Below are 15787 nucleotides of genomic sequence, written 5' to 3'. Positions count from 1 at the left end.
TTTCAACATCAGAATAAATGTACTTTCTTATAAAGAGGTCTTTGGTACCTGCTGGTGAGTAGAGTTATCTGTAGACTATGGAGAGAAAAAGTGCAGATTCTGGCCTGTGTAGATGGTCTGGCTTGCCAGGACTATCACAGTGCTAACAGGAACTATGCACCACAGAAAAAACCCAGGGGAAGAGATGCAGGTCTCTGCCCAAGAGAGAGGGCATGACTGAGGGGCCATAAGCCTAGGGTGCCTTTGAGGCATAACAGAGGAGGAATACAAGTGCAGTTGCCCTGAACTGAGAGACATCCCTGATGAGGCTAGAGCCATGGTTCTTACACTGTTTAGGGGAATATGAAGAGAGTAATCCCTGAACTCCTCTTAAGTGTAGGGGCTGAATTTTTGCCTGGCCCTTACGCAAGCCTCCTAAAGAGGTGCAGGAGGAAGCTCCTTACTCCTTCTACTTCCACTGCAGACCTGGATAAGCAGAATCTCTCTCTCTATGGAACTGTACTGTGTATATTTGGGAAGGAATCTGGAGAACTAGAGGACTATTTCTAGGCATCTGTGTAATGCCTATTTATTCTGAGGTACTGGCTTTTTCACAATGAACTCTGCTTTAGTGTTACATAGTTAGATGCCTTTTGTGGGAAATATATTTCCCAAGTACCTTACCTGCAGTATTTCAAACTCTCTCTCCTTGACACACTCAGAACTCTTTTTAGCATGTATTGTTTCTTTCTAGTTTTACTCCAGCCTATGTGATCAATAGAAGCAGTAGTACGTGTTCTCTCTAACATTGCTGCTAACTTAAAATTCCTTAAAACTCTCCTTTGCCTGGAAGTCTACAAAAAAATGGACAAAAAGTGTTCGGCAGCTACTTATCATACTGGCCAACAGAACTGGTCATAAATTTGTGTCAGAAAATGCAAAATTTGTCAAACCTGAAATGTTTTGCAGAAACCTACTGGGTTCACAAACTTCCGACAAACCACAGGTTTCCTGACAGCTGCCTGGTTTCTCACCACCTTGCCTGGAAGACAACTGGGGTCCACAGCTCTGGGACAGCCTCACCATCCAGACTGCCCCAGGGCTGGGGACTCCAAAGCTTCTAAGCTCTTGGGCCTACTAGCTCCCCAGGCTGCTCAATGCTTGGGGCAGTCATCTCCATGGCCTGTAGGAGGCAGGCAGCTGGGAGAGCCAGCTAGCTCGGGCATCTGGAAGCCCTGGGGGCCCATAGGAAGGCTGCCTGGGAGCTGTAGACTGTGGAAGCCCTGGCAGCTAATTGAAATCGACATGATTCTTATCAGTTTCACTGCTGCTCACCACTAAATAGCAGGGGTGAAAGGGATCCCTGATGACCAAGTGAACATTACAAGAATCACATGAATTTCAATCAGCAGCTGGGGCCCAGGAAGCAGATATACTTTCAAGAACATCATATGTTGGTGTTTCCAAAATGAAACATTTAAACAATTTCTATTTCTGCAGGAAATTTTAAAAATCTGGCAAATTTCAAAGTGTTAAAATTACCCATGAAATGGAAGTCCCAAATTTTGACCAGCTCTACTGACCAGTATGGTCTCATTGTACTCCACATCCGTCCCTCTGTCTGTATTCACATGTAGTCTCTTGTCCTATACTTCAATTACAAGCTCCTTGAGAAAAGTTTTTGTTGTTGTGTATGTACAGCGCCTAGCACAATGGGGTCCAAGTCTACGACTGGGGCTCCTAAGTGCTACCTCAGAACAAATAATAAATAATTTACTTTGGACATTTCTAGTGCATAATGGTTACCAGCAAAATATAGTAGCTGCCAAACGGCATAGCAAATAGGGTTTATCTGGAATTTTCCTCATCCAGACATATTTCCCAAAAATCTGCCAGAGGCCTCCAAAACATGGAAGTATATAGCCCGGGCCACTCCCTTACCTATTTTTTTTTCCAGAGCTGGCACCAGACAGGGCCTTTAAAAAAAAAAATAATAACTTCATTACGTTCCTTTGAATTTAGGCCCATTCTCTCAAACTTAGGGCATGATTCTGCTCTCATATGCACCAGTGTAATCCAGAAGTAACCTGGAAACAATACAGTCACATGGGTATAATACTGATGAAAGTGACAATGGAGTCAAACACTTATTTCTGTATTGGGAAAACAGCAACTAGATCAAGAGAGAAAAGGAAAAAGCTGCAGATTTTAATTGTTCCATTTGTTGCGTGACAATATGGATAAAAGATCCACAAAACCAATTGAGAAATAGTCTGTTTACTCATTATCATATCTTTCTTTGTGTCAGGCAATTCTTATCTTTTTTCCTGACTTCTTATTAATAGTCATTAGCTAATTTATGTGTTGGGAACTCGCTTTGATCTCAGACAGGGTATCTGTTTATATTTTTTTCTCCCCATTGGCAGTCTTCCAAGATGATGGATTGTGTTTGTTTGTTTTGGTTTTGCGAGTTCACAAGGTAGGTACATTTCCAAACTTTCATTTAACAACACTTTCTAGCAGAACTAATTAATTTAATCTCTCTAGGCTTTCTGATCCATTTTCTTCTTTGAAAGATTATACAGTTTGAGACAGGTAAATGAGAAGATCTGAGTAGTCTGTATTTTTTCTCTGCATATATTGTATGCTCAAAAATAAACTAATGGGGTAGCTTTTAATCTCACAACTTGAAGCAACTTTAGCAATAAAGGAATTCTGGAGAGGTTGATCCAGCATGACTCAAAAACTAGGAATGAAATAATAATTGATGGTAAAAGGCAAATGAAGAGGATATATGACCACTACTACATAGAACAGTTTATCCAAGTGTTAAGTTGTGTGAAGGTTCTCTTGCCAAGTGTTCCCTTCCTAGACAAACAGCCAGCTAACCTACAGGTTTCATCAACACTTTCCCCCCCAAACATGCTACCATGTAGCACTACAGCCTTCCCAGCAGAATGGAGCTTGCAGTCACTGACTGCTGCTGCCACTACCCCCAGTGAATGCTTTCCTCCACTGGGACCATGCACCCAGGTTTTCACTGTCAAAAGCCAATGTAAACCATTTGGGGTGAACTTAGCCCAGTACAATGATTTAAATGATAAAGACAAAAGCACCCAAAACCGAATCCTCTCTTCTCCCCCACCAGCCCCTCTCCAAAAGTAGTGGTAAACAGATACTTTTTGTATACTGCCTACCACACATACTCACCCTACAAGGAATGTGAATATATTTCACAATAAGGAAAAGTAGTTCCATGAACTGACATTATGTTTATTTGTAAATAGTTCTAAGCTATAGCAACAATAGAAATATGCACAGAAAGTAATTTTAAGTAAATTTTGGAAACCACTGGTCACTTTCAATTATCTGTGGTATCTGTAATTGGGATCCTTATGTTAAACAACTTTAATGCACCTTACTAAATGGACAATCCCTGTGAGTATGTGAACTATACAATCAACTAAGCAGCAAATTCCTGTAAACGTTGCTGTGAAATTGGTTTTCAAGTAATTAATAAATAATAAAGAATATCAAGTGAGCTATGGAATAATGTGCCGAATAACAATCCGCCTCCCCAAGTAGCTGATTAGATATGCAGTCAATGTAATGAATAGGTTGGTTCAGATAGCAAAGATTTCCACCACGAAAAAGACCTGGGAAGTATACACATTGAAAATATAAAGTGTGCGCTACTTAAAATCCTCCTTCCTGATCTTTGAAATCAAATTGGAAGCTCTCCGTTACCTCTTCTATTTATAAATGTCAGAAGCAAGGGGCAGGCTTTCAAGCTGCCATTCAATGTATTTAGCTGGGACATGGAAAAAAACAAAAACCCCAACCCAAACATGTTATTTTTGCATCACAATGAGCAATATTGGAACAGTTGAGTATTTTAACTGGATATTCCTGTTAATTGGTTGCAAACACATAAGGACCTATCTAGTTTTGTGGTAACTGAGTCAAGGCTAAAAAAAAAAAAAACTAGACAAAATACTTAAATCAGCTAGAATTAGGATTATAGATATACAATCACTTTAGGATGAAAATAAAATCTTAAGAACAACTTTGGTAGTTTAAAGAAAAAAAGTCAGAATATTGTGGTGTTTTTTCTTTTTTTTAAAGAAATCCTTGTCAACTAAAGCAAAATAAATCAAAAATGCAATTTCTTAGCCAAGAATTTTTGAGATACTATGTTCCAAAAACAGCCACAAAATGACTTGCAAAAAATGACAGGTCTCGGATTCCTCCACAGTGCTTTGTCCAATGATCACTAAGAATTCTTAAAGAATGTCCCCTCTGGCTGAGAAGCCTATATGAAAAAATTCAAATGGATTAGTTTTGTTATGGAGAAGTTAAAAGGTCAATTCAAAATTGGGCTTGTAAGAGAGAGTTTCCATAGTTAACGTTGTGACTAGCTTTCTATCAATTCTATGGTAATTTTTCTTGCAGTTTTCAGAAACACCAAAGTGAGATGGAACATTCATTCACCATATGGCTCAGAAAAATTTATTGGTTATTATGTATTATCATTCTTTCATGAGAAGTTCTGACAAAAAAATTTAATATTCAGAGGCTGTGTTAAAGCGAATGTTAAGGTCAGCCAATAAAACAGTCAGTTTGACCACAGACTATTAACGTTTTCAAGCTCTGAAATTTCAGATGATAGGACATATTCATAATACCTTAATATGAGTTGGAATATTTTTATTTCAGACAATGCTCAAATGTTGTGGTTTTTAATGAAGGATATAAAGAAAGTAATACACAATACCATCTGAGATTACACCTACAAACGAAAGCGTTTCCAGAGTAGAAAAATAAAAGCCTTGCCATTTTGTTCTCATGTTAATTTTTTTTTTAATCAGAAGCAAATTCACATGAACCTAATAGATGAGAAAATCCAACTCTAATGGGTTATACAGCATATAGAATACTCTTCAGAGTCTATTGTCAGAGGCTTATCAATAGAGAGAGATTAAGGGTGGTTTTTTTAAGCTGCTTGAGACAATTCTTAGAAAGAAAATGAAAATCATGATTTTCTATGGTGAATTAGTGTAATTTTCAAGATTTCATACTAGTATGTGTGCCAAATCAGACTTGGAAGAGAGAAAAAATTCTGATGACGACAATTCAGGATAGAAATTCAAAGGATATGTGCTGTTTTCACTGAGAAACACTTTGCAGAGCATACCAGACACACAGAGGTGAATCCACAAAGGGGATTCAGACTTAGTATTGCAAACACCTAATGTTTAGGTGCCTTGCCACCCACTGGAATCCACCGCCCCGAGTTAGACACCCAGGTTTCCTATCCAATGCATAGGGAGAGTTAGACTTCTAAGAAAGGGATTCACAGGAGCCAGCAAGCTGAGCAGGGAGCTAGCAGTAGGAAATGGCAAGAAGAGGATATGACTTAAGCCCCCTGAGTTCCCTCCCCAAAAAAGGGAGTTATGCACCTAACCCTGGGCCAGAGGGAGTTGCCTCCTTCTGCTCAAGATTCACAGCTGTGAACCCTCTCCTGGAGATATGCATGTCCTGTCTCAAAAGAGAAGGAGACGCCACTGTCCTCCCACCCTAACCCTTATGCCTAACAGCCTAGTAGTTAGAGCACTCACCTAGGTTCAACTCCCCACTTTGCCGGATGTGGAGCAGAGACCTGAGGCCCAGTGTTCTACATGCCAGGTGAGTGCCCTGACCACCAGGCTATTTGCTATTTTGGGGTGGGTTTCTCTCAGTCTCTCCTGTGTTGAAACTGTTCTACTTTGTATAGAACAGGTATCAGATATGGACCAGCAGCCTGTCTCTGACAAAAATATCGAACCCTGCAGCAACAGCATCTGCCTCATTTTACTCCAGCTTAGACCACAACAGGAACAGAGCCTATTGAGGAACTGAACAAATACAATAAAGGGACCAGGAAGGGGGCGGGGGAGAAACTTGGCCACCCTACATGTTGCCTTCTTTATATTTCCATATCTCAACAGGCCAAAAGTCAAAGAGCTGATGCTTTTTGCAATAAAACTATACCATGAATGAAGAATCAGGTTATTATATGAGAATTAACAGGACTTTTTGTATCAAGTTTCTTCTGTTGGCCCACCTTGTTTGCAGGTGTTCAGAATAAATCAGTTCACTGTCACACACAACTCAGTAACTCTACCCTAGATACAAGGATGGTAGGAATGGCACTTTGGGCAGTGGGAACTTTCATTTAGGATGCACACACACAAACTTATCACTCTTGGTAACCTGTGCAACAAGAACATTTTATTCCCTATTCATCTATGTTGCCAGGGTAACAGCAATTTAGAAAACACTGGATTTTCACAGGAAAAGCCTGCTTTTATAATCTAGCAGGTAGGGCAACTTCAACACGCAATGCAAATAAGATGTATGACTATATCTCCCATGTCAATACAAATATGTCTTACTGTCATATGCTCACTATATTAACCATGAAATTATATTCGTCCTCAGTAACAAAGTATTGTAAGTTGGCATTGAAAACAATTTAACACTCGCTAAAGACACAGTGTACAGAAAGCATCTGTCTGAAGAAAGAAAAATGGAATGTGTTTTTCATCTCTCTCAATACTTTTCATCTTTCAGACAGAAAACAAAAAAACCCACCTTCTTTTGATCCTGGAAATGCATTTAGACACATTTCATACAGCGTTAACAGAATGCTTCATTTCCCTTAAACAGAATGTAGCTATCCACTAAATTGTAAATTTCATCCTATTTCACAAATTTATTTTTGTCATGCTTTACAGGAGAACAGGCAAACTTTCAAAAGGGCATTGAAGACTTTGGGTCTTACATTTTCCTCTTTTAAAGCTAAATTTCCTACACGGAAATCTTCTCTCAGTTACACTTATAAACATTATTCCAGGGGTCGGTAACCTTTCAGAAAGTGTGCCGGGTCTTCATTTATTCACTCTAATTTAAGGTTTCGCGTGCCAGTAATACATTTTAACATTTTTAGAAGGTCTCTTTCTATAAGTCTATAATATATAACTAAACTATTGTTGTATGTAAAGTAAATAAGGTTTTGAAAATGCTTAAGAAGCTTCATTTAAAATTAAATTAAAATGCAGAGCCCCCCGGACCGGTGGCCAGGACCCGGGCAGTGTGAGTGCCACTGAAAATCAGTTTGCGTGCCGCCTTTGGCACGAGTGCCATAGGTTGCCTACCCCTACACTATTCAGTCCTTGATCCTTGGCTAGACCTGAAAACTGCATGGCACAGCTTAGGACAAGTATTGCAAAGCTAACCTTTGTGACCTCCAGGCTGATCTCTGGTGTACATTTGAGCAGTCTGATTTGGGCTCCAAGTTGTGTCAGCTGCCAAAGCTGTGAGGAAGAAGTGGAGGGTAGACCATTCCAGACATGGCCTCTTTCATCCAGTGTGCTCCCTAAACCAAATCTAGGCTGGGTGGTGGTGTAGGAACTTCTACACCAACTCTACATGCTGTACACCAAAAAAAAAAAAAAAATATCCACAAACAAAGTCATGCAAATCACCACCACTGCAGTAGAGAACCAGGTCCTTGGTTTTCATAAATGGATCTTTTCAGCTCTGAGCAATGAAAAAAAAAATCCACTATGCTAGGTCTAATTTCACCACAAAAGCTCATCTGCATGTGCACACAATAACTGCAGACATCACTGTACAAGGTAAGTTAAGGTTTGCTAAAAATTACCAATCACCAGAAATATTGCCTTGTAGGGAAAAAATACTGATACAACTTTGTCATAACTGTTACCTGTGCTGACTTTCAAATGACTACAGTTCAAGGAGGTGCATACAGGCATGGTTTATGCATGAGACTTACCCTAATAGCAGTGGTGTGTGTGTTGTGGGACCTGGGGGAGTTGCTTGTTTTATTTTAAATTTCCACTCAGAGCTGGAGAGGTTAATGTTTAAAGCAAACATATATAAGCAGGACAATTTATGCTAAGTGAAGATTCAATTTTAAAAGCACGTATAATTGGAGATTTAGACATCTTGACAATGTGTGTGTATTTAATTGTTTTCATTTATCTGAAAACTGTCTTGTAAGCTAAAATAATTGAGAGTTAAGTGTAGGTCATGACATTCTAGGAACATGATTTTTTTTTAAATGAGAAATAATTTAAAATTGATATTTTTATAATTTAGTTTGCCTCACACTTTTCCTAAATAATCTAGTAATCAATCCTGCAAACACTCACATGAGTAAATCAACTCCTGAGTACTCACATTACTCACGTGTCTGAGCATTTGCAGAATCAGGCACTAAATTATTAGTAATAAGTACCAGCCAATCCGTTTGACTAATGAATATTGTTCTCAGGGAATACAGAAGGATTAGGGAAGATAAAGTAACATAACTGAAATGATCCTGTTTATATGCCAGCTGTTGACACTCTTGCAGAATGATGAGCCTTAGGGTAGATGAACTACTTAGACAAGCTTTATCTTCCTTCCTTATCTGTTCAGATAGTAGCTTTCATGTGGTGGCTGATACCCTATAATTCCCACATCAAAACAAAACATGGAATACATAACACATTTAATACTTAAATGTTTAATTTATCTTTCAGTTGCTTTTTTAGTATGTTTCTTAAAAAAGAGAAGCATTTTATATTTATATGCAAATAAGCGTGTGAGATCAGGCATGCATGTGGATTTTTAACTACTCAGAATCTTATTTAAAAAAAGAAAAGTCCTTGTCAAGGAAGGGAGAGCTAGAGAGAAGGTAGATAGAGAAAAGTAGCCTATCAGAAAGTGTCTGTATAGGGATGGAAGGTCCAGCAATACTAAGGTAAAAGTGGGATCCACTTTGGAAGTCATTTGAGAGAACAAATTTAGCAATTTATTACATTTTTGATATGTGTGCCATTATCAGAGTATCTAGGTGGCAAAATATAGAACAGATGAGGACTACAGAATTGAAAGGGGAAGAGAAAGGTCAGCCAGCCCCATATTTCTGTATGTTTTAAGTGACCAAAAGAAGATTTATCTCCCCCCCGCCCCCAAACAAAAACAAATACACAAAACCAATCATCATCGTTGCAAATCCAAAAAAGTTGTAGCCTCATGCAGATCAAGTACTACTCAGACTGATCTCTAGCTAGGTCCATAAGACGGGTTGGCTGTTCAGTCTATGTCGGTCACTGGTGAACCGATAACACCATCAAAGCTTCGGGCAACCATGTGATTGCTTGACTGTGTAGTGACAGTCCTTGGTAAACATGCTTTGTAATAGGTCTTCCATCCTAATATGCCTGTACCAAGGAAACCACCAAAAAATGAACCAGTGTTGACACAGGCACTCACTGGGTTTCACTATGGATAGCTTTATTGCTGATCTTGTCCTGCCACTTAATATGGAGCAGCAGATGAAGCCAACAAGAATCAAAACACCAATCCACCGTTCTTCAGCCTTCCTCTGCACCCATGTTTCAGTGTCATACAATAAAGTTGGTATAACCAGGGTTCTATCAATCCACATCTTCGTGGTAAGCTTTATGCCGTGACATCTCCACAGAGACCCCTGAACGGACTGGAACTTGGCTGCTACTATATGAGCGTCTACAAGTTTCAAGCACTCCAGCACTGTCTGCAACACTGCCAAAGTATTTAACAGTTGCCATCTGATCAGTATGCCATCTGGTCAGGTTAATACTGAGCTGGTTGTAATCTATTGTCAAAGTCTCCTTTATAGGGTGACCAGATGTCCCGATTTTAGGGTCTTCTCCTTATATAGGCTCCTATTACCCCCCCAGCCCCGATTTTTCACATTTGCTGTCTGGTCACCCTACTCCTTCAGGAACTTACTTCTGTCTGATTGATAACCAAACCAAAAAGTGTACTGGTTCTTGCCCTACCAGATCAGCTATCAACTACAGTGATTCACAGACTGAACCAATAAGACAAGGTCATCAAGGTATCAAAGCAAAATGATGTTCAGCTCAGCACCACCGACAGCTGCCTCCTCTAGCTTATCCATCTGCCAATCAATACCAAATATTGAACAAAGGTTATGATAGGACGTAGCCTCGAATTCCCATGGAAACAGGAAACCATGCTATGTATCTACCATTATCTCAAAACACAGCTTTCTATTTCATTATAGAACTCTATTAATAACATTATCTTCCCAGGGATGCCGAGTCACGTCATCAAATCCTACAGGCTCACCTGATGCACTGAATCAAAGTTTGATTGAAGTCTATTACTAAAGTGCTGCACATGCTTGAATTCAATAAGCCATCTTCTCAAAAAGCTGTCTCATGGTAAAGATTTAGTCAATAGGGGAATGACCAAGTTTCGTGCCTTTGCCACAAAGTTCAGAACTGATTCAAGACATTAACTCAGAAGCAAAGTCTTTCCCTGGGACCGACAAGAGCATAATACATCTATAGTGGCAATTACACCCAGCCTTATTGCCTTTTTCTAACATGAGGCAGACCACCACCCTTCTTCCAGTCAAAGATGATATTAGTGAGCCAGATGGTCTGGAAGAATCTGTGCAGACGTGCTACAACAATACTCTCATCTGTCTTCAGTAACTCAGGTGTGAGGTTACAAAGCCCCGGGGCCTTCCCAGATTTCAATTTACAGACAGCAATCTACAAGTATCCTTAAATAGATACCAACATATGTAAAATTTAATTTGACTCTAATGTCAATCCTTCATGCATGTAATTTCAGTTGAAAACCTCTTTAGGAGGACTGAGCCTTTTTTTTTAAAAAAAAAAATAGTATTTCTTTATATATATATCCAAAAAATGAAGTTAAGAAATTAGGGGACTGATTTTCCACTCCATTACATTAGCGTTATGCTCCAAGGCCCTTTGTTTTTGGTTTTTATTTTGTTTAAGATTTCCCAGGAATTTATCGGTGTTGTTTATTACAAAAAAAAAAAAAATTAAAAATGGAAAAAAAATCAGTGCTTCAGTTTTCCGGGTAAATATCGGGGACAAGAGAGAAATAAAGCAACGAATAGAGAAGAGTGGCCTCAGAAGTGGAAGAGGTAGAGGAAGGAAGGGCATAGTCTCCTCATGCTGCCTTCTCCACCTCTTCCACTTCCAGGCCCGTTCCAGAAGGAGAGATGGCAGCTCTGTTACTTAGGATTCCCAGGTTACTAGGCTACCATCTCTCCTTCCGGAGCAGGGAGCTGGGTCCAGGGAGTTCCAGCACTTCTAATTTTAGGACTCAAGCACTGAGGTACATATATATGCACACATGCATGCATCTTCCATGACACTGTCTTACTTAACAGATAGACTAATTTTTTTTATCATCACACACACCTGCCCAATGTCATATGTTGGATTTTCTTAATCCAATTTTTCATGTAGTTGAGCGATCCAAAATTTGGTAACTATTGAATAAAAGGTTTTGTTAAACCTGGAAATTTTTCAGGAAAAATTGGTAAAAACTGAAAATGAAGGGCCTTGCTTATGCTGCAGTAACTCCATTATTTCCTGGAAATATGGACATAAACATGTTAGGGGGACAGGAGGGAATTCTTCCTCCTATCCTCTCCTATATACACCATTGCCAGAGTTGGCCAGGTACCATATGGAGTTTTTTCTACCTTTCACTGAACCATGACATTCAGCAATGAATGGGGAATTTTATTTGGCACAACAACTTGTAGCACTACATACACAGACAATTATTATATAAATCACATGTTTATCCACACATACACGCAGAGCACAATGGATGGCACACTTGCCCTTTGACTCCATTAAAAATAGGCCTCTTGAATTGAAGGAGAGCTGCGGTACTGACACTCATAGATCTCAAAGCCGCTACATGGATTTACGACTTGAAGGCAACACACTCATTGACACCCACAAAGCCAGCACATTACAGAAAATTCCTCAAGACAATTTTGTAAGGATGGCAAATTTGAGCCAAGTTTTTTGTAACATAAAAATTACAGTAATCAGAACAGTCAGGACTTTACAAAGACCTTATGATGTAAGCCATCATGCAGTCTCTGGATAATTTACTTTTCTACCATTAGTGCTTCAGTGCTAGGAGCTATCTATGTGCGTAATGACTATGAATTTTCAGATAGTAAAACGGACACTTTCATAAACATATTCAGAAGTACCCCTTGGGAAAAAAAAGTAACTATGATCCCAGTGATGTGACACACATTAGATAGCTAAAGTGATTGATGCAACCTGACATTGTACAGTACTTCATAAACTACCGGTACATCATGTGGAACACTAACATTTTTTAATACATAAAACTTTGTATTAGAAGACAACTTTAGAGATGGTATTGGAGAAAAAAAATGTTGTTACTGACTTCTCAGGACATCTTTCTAGCCTTTGGAAATAGTTCTTACTACCTTTTTTTTTTTAAAAAGTAAGATTCTGATTAAGCATACACATGTTAAATCTTTCACCCAATATGTTTCAATCAGAATTATTAGAGAGACTGTTTTTTCCCTCAGGTACTATAGCTGGTAACTGAGTGCTGTATAAATTGCTCAGTGCATGCCACAGTTGTCCGCTGATAGCAGTTTAAAAAACATACAAATAAAAGGCACATTAGAAAATGTGATTGAGATCTAATTCTCCTCAGTACACCCACACACACACTTCTATTGCCATTGACAGGCATTTTGTAAGTACGGGAATACAAAAGATCATAGAATCATAGAATATCAGGGTTGGAAGGGACCTCAGGAGGTCATCTAGTCCAACCCCCTGCTCAAAGCAGGACCAATTCCCAACTAAATCATCCCAGCCAGAGCTTTGTCAAGCCGGGCCTTAAAAACCTCCAAGGAAGGAGATTCCACCACCTCCCTAGGTAAAGCATTCCAGTGCTTCACCACCCTCCTAGTGAAATAGTGTTTCTTAAATCATTATGTTTTCAAACAGCTTCTTCAACCAACCACTGAAAATAATCAAGTATTAAACTATCAAATATTGAGCCCTATCATGCCCTGAAATCAATTAGGAATCCCAGGCAAATATATATTGGTAAAATATGGCTCATAGTGTGATTTTTGAGCCATATGTGTTGAAAATTACACAGTGCATTACAAACTCACCCTTCTAATCTTACATCTGGCAAACTTCTGTTAAGTGCAATCAAGTCACTGGCCATAAGGTTAAACTGGTTGATTTTAAACAGCTCTTTCATTTTCTCCTGGTCATCTTTGGGAATGAGCACAGCCTTTCCCATTTCTCCAGGTCCTTCTTGGTTTCTGGAAATAACAGCTGTAACACAAGATAACAAAATACCCACTTTTAATATTTGTGTATCGGTTTCATTCTGCACTAATAGGAGACTTATGTCATCTATCAACATGGGGTAATTTAGAGAAAAATAAAAAGTGTGCACTCCAGCCTGAGATTTCACCCATATCTGGACCTGAACTTGAATCAAGACTTTTTTTTTTTTTTTTTAAGTTTAGAATTTTCAAATACATTTTTCCACCCACTTCTAGTTTCTGGCAGTGACCACATATAATAGTAATGAATCATAGATAGATAGATAGATAGATATAATGAGAATAACAATTATGTGTCACAATATCATATTCCCAGTGAAATTTTGCAGATACAAGAGATTTGGATGAGATTTATATAAGCATCCAACTTATCTGATGCTTATGAAAATTGAATCCAAACTCCTAACCTTTTGAAAATCACCCTTGGCTGCTATGCACATGCTACTAAATATTCTAGCCATAAAGAAACTAATCCCAGAGCGAGAAGATTGTATACCTACATTATCCCAATGTGAATTATGCTACAGTACGGTACAGTCTTAGAATACATGTTTTATATATTTATAATATATTTGATGAGAGGTATTTGTACATAAGACATAGGTTAAAATGTGCTGTATTCATTTTCTAAGTTTCTCAGTATCAAAATAAAAAGTATATTGAACTTGAGATATAATTACATCATCATATTATACAAGACAAAAGAGTGGCAAGGAACATCCTGCTGAAAAACAATGTAATAAGTACAATCAATTTCACTATGTACCTTCAATGTGTATTTAAATGAAAAAATAAATCTCCAAGAAAACTATTACTAATTATTTGCATGTTAAATCAATCCACAAGACAAGAGCATTCTTTTAAAAACAATCAGCATAATAAAATTGCTAGATCTTCAGTGTCAAGATTTATCTGATGATGACGACATGGATAATCAAATAAAAACATTGCCACAGTGGCCCTGATCCTACAATCAAATCTGCATAGGCATTTGTTTGCAGGAATGGATTGGTTTGTTTTGAAGGTTTGGTGAAGGAAGAGTTTGTGTCAGTTCTTTATGTTAATCAGAAAATACCCAGAGATATTAGTGTGACATAATTTGCCCAGACATTGTCACACAACCTCAGAATCCATTTCCCAGAATAAAAGAAACAAGGAAATATTTTAAACAAAAACTTCAGTTATTGTTTAAAATCTGAAACCAAGCCATATTTTTATTAAAAATGGTTTCCTAAACCTGAGATTGACCTCACCTTTAAGTGGAGGTGGTGTGCACAGGGGGCACAGTTGTCCAGCTTGCTTGAGGGGAGAGGGGGAGAAAACAAGCAAGAAGCCGCTTTGATCAACAACCCCAAAAAAGCTGGATCTCAGGAAACCGTACCAAAAGCAAAGGAAGAGGAACCCTTCTCTGAAGCACTGATGTCACCTCTGGCAGGGGCAGGAGCCAGGTGTCACTCGCCGGAGGTGAAATCATAGCCCTAATGAAGTCAATAGCAAGACTCCCAAGAGACTCTCATGGGATCAGGATTTCATCCCAGGAATGTCTCCACAGCATTCCTATGAAATAGGCTGCTTAATGGGATATCCTAAAGGATGTCCCACGTATTGAACCCAAATTGGGCAGCATGATCTATTTGCTTGTCCACTGACAGCATTAACCTGAGAATTATCTGTGAGAACCCCACACTCCCATGTGAAATATTTAAACCATAATAATAGAAAAAAGTACACTCTTTCTTAACTGTATTAATTGTGTGACAGAACACAGTCCTGCAAACCATTACAAAACCAATTGACCGCAATGAACTCACTCAAAGTTTTTTGAAGGATATAATTGTACTAACCAATTAGCTTCTGATCCTGGAAAAAAAAAAGCCCAAAACACACAACAACCCAGTTTTGCACATTAAATTGCAGAAATTTATAATACAATATTAGTCCTCAGTTTCCTGTTCATTTCCATCCATACTTGGCTTGAAAAAATATGAATGTAATAAAAATGGAACTAGGAAGCATTAACACTGCCTGCTAACAACTAAGGCCTGGTCTACACTAGGCGTTTATGTCGAATTTAGCGCCGTTACATCGAATAAACCCTGCACCCGTCCACACCACGATGCTATTTAGTTCGACATAGAGCTCTCTTAAATTCGACTTCTGTACTCCTCCCCAACGAGGGGAGTAGCGCTAAATTCGACATGGCCATATCGAATTAGGCTAGGTGTGGATGGAAATCGACGCTAATAACTCCGGGAGCTATCCCACAGTGCACCACTCTGTTGACGCTCTGGACAGCAGTCCGAGCTCGGATGCTCTGACCAGCCACACAGGAAAAGCCCCGGGAAAATTTGAATTCCTTTTCCTGTCTGGGCAGTTTGAATCTCATTTCCTGTTTGGACATCGTGGCGAGCTCAGCAGCACTGGCAACGATGCAGAGCTCTCCAGCAGAGATGGCCGTGCAATCGCAGACTAGAAAGAGGGCCCCAGCATGGACTGATCGGGAAGTCTTGGATCTCATCGCTGTGTGGGGAGATGAGTCCGTGCTTTCCGAGC

At 39.0% G+C, this 15787-nt stretch overlaps 1 protein-coding gene across 1 annotated transcript in view; it reads right to left on the bottom strand.

The window, feature by feature from the left end:
* Window positions 1–15787, bottom strand: part of GALNT13 (polypeptide N-acetylgalactosaminyltransferase 13) — a 309560-nt gene that overhangs the window by 183905 nt on the left and 109868 nt on the right. Inside the window, exon 2 of the mRNA XM_029910591.1 lies at window positions 13052–13220. Coding sequence (XP_029766451.1) covers window positions 13052–13220 — 169 coding nt within the window. The remainder of the gene's footprint in view (window positions 1–13051; window positions 13221–15787) is intronic.

This window comes from Terrapene carolina, unplaced genomic scaffold (genome assembly GCF_002925995.2).
Source record: "Terrapene carolina triunguis isolate 2854851 unplaced genomic scaffold, T_m_triunguis-2.0 Scaffold62, whole genome shotgun sequence".
Classification (NCBI taxonomy): domain Eukaryota; kingdom Metazoa; phylum Chordata; order Testudines; family Emydidae; genus Terrapene; species Terrapene triunguis.
Note: the sequence above shows the minus strand (reverse complement) of the source record. Positions and strands in the feature narration are given on the sequence as shown.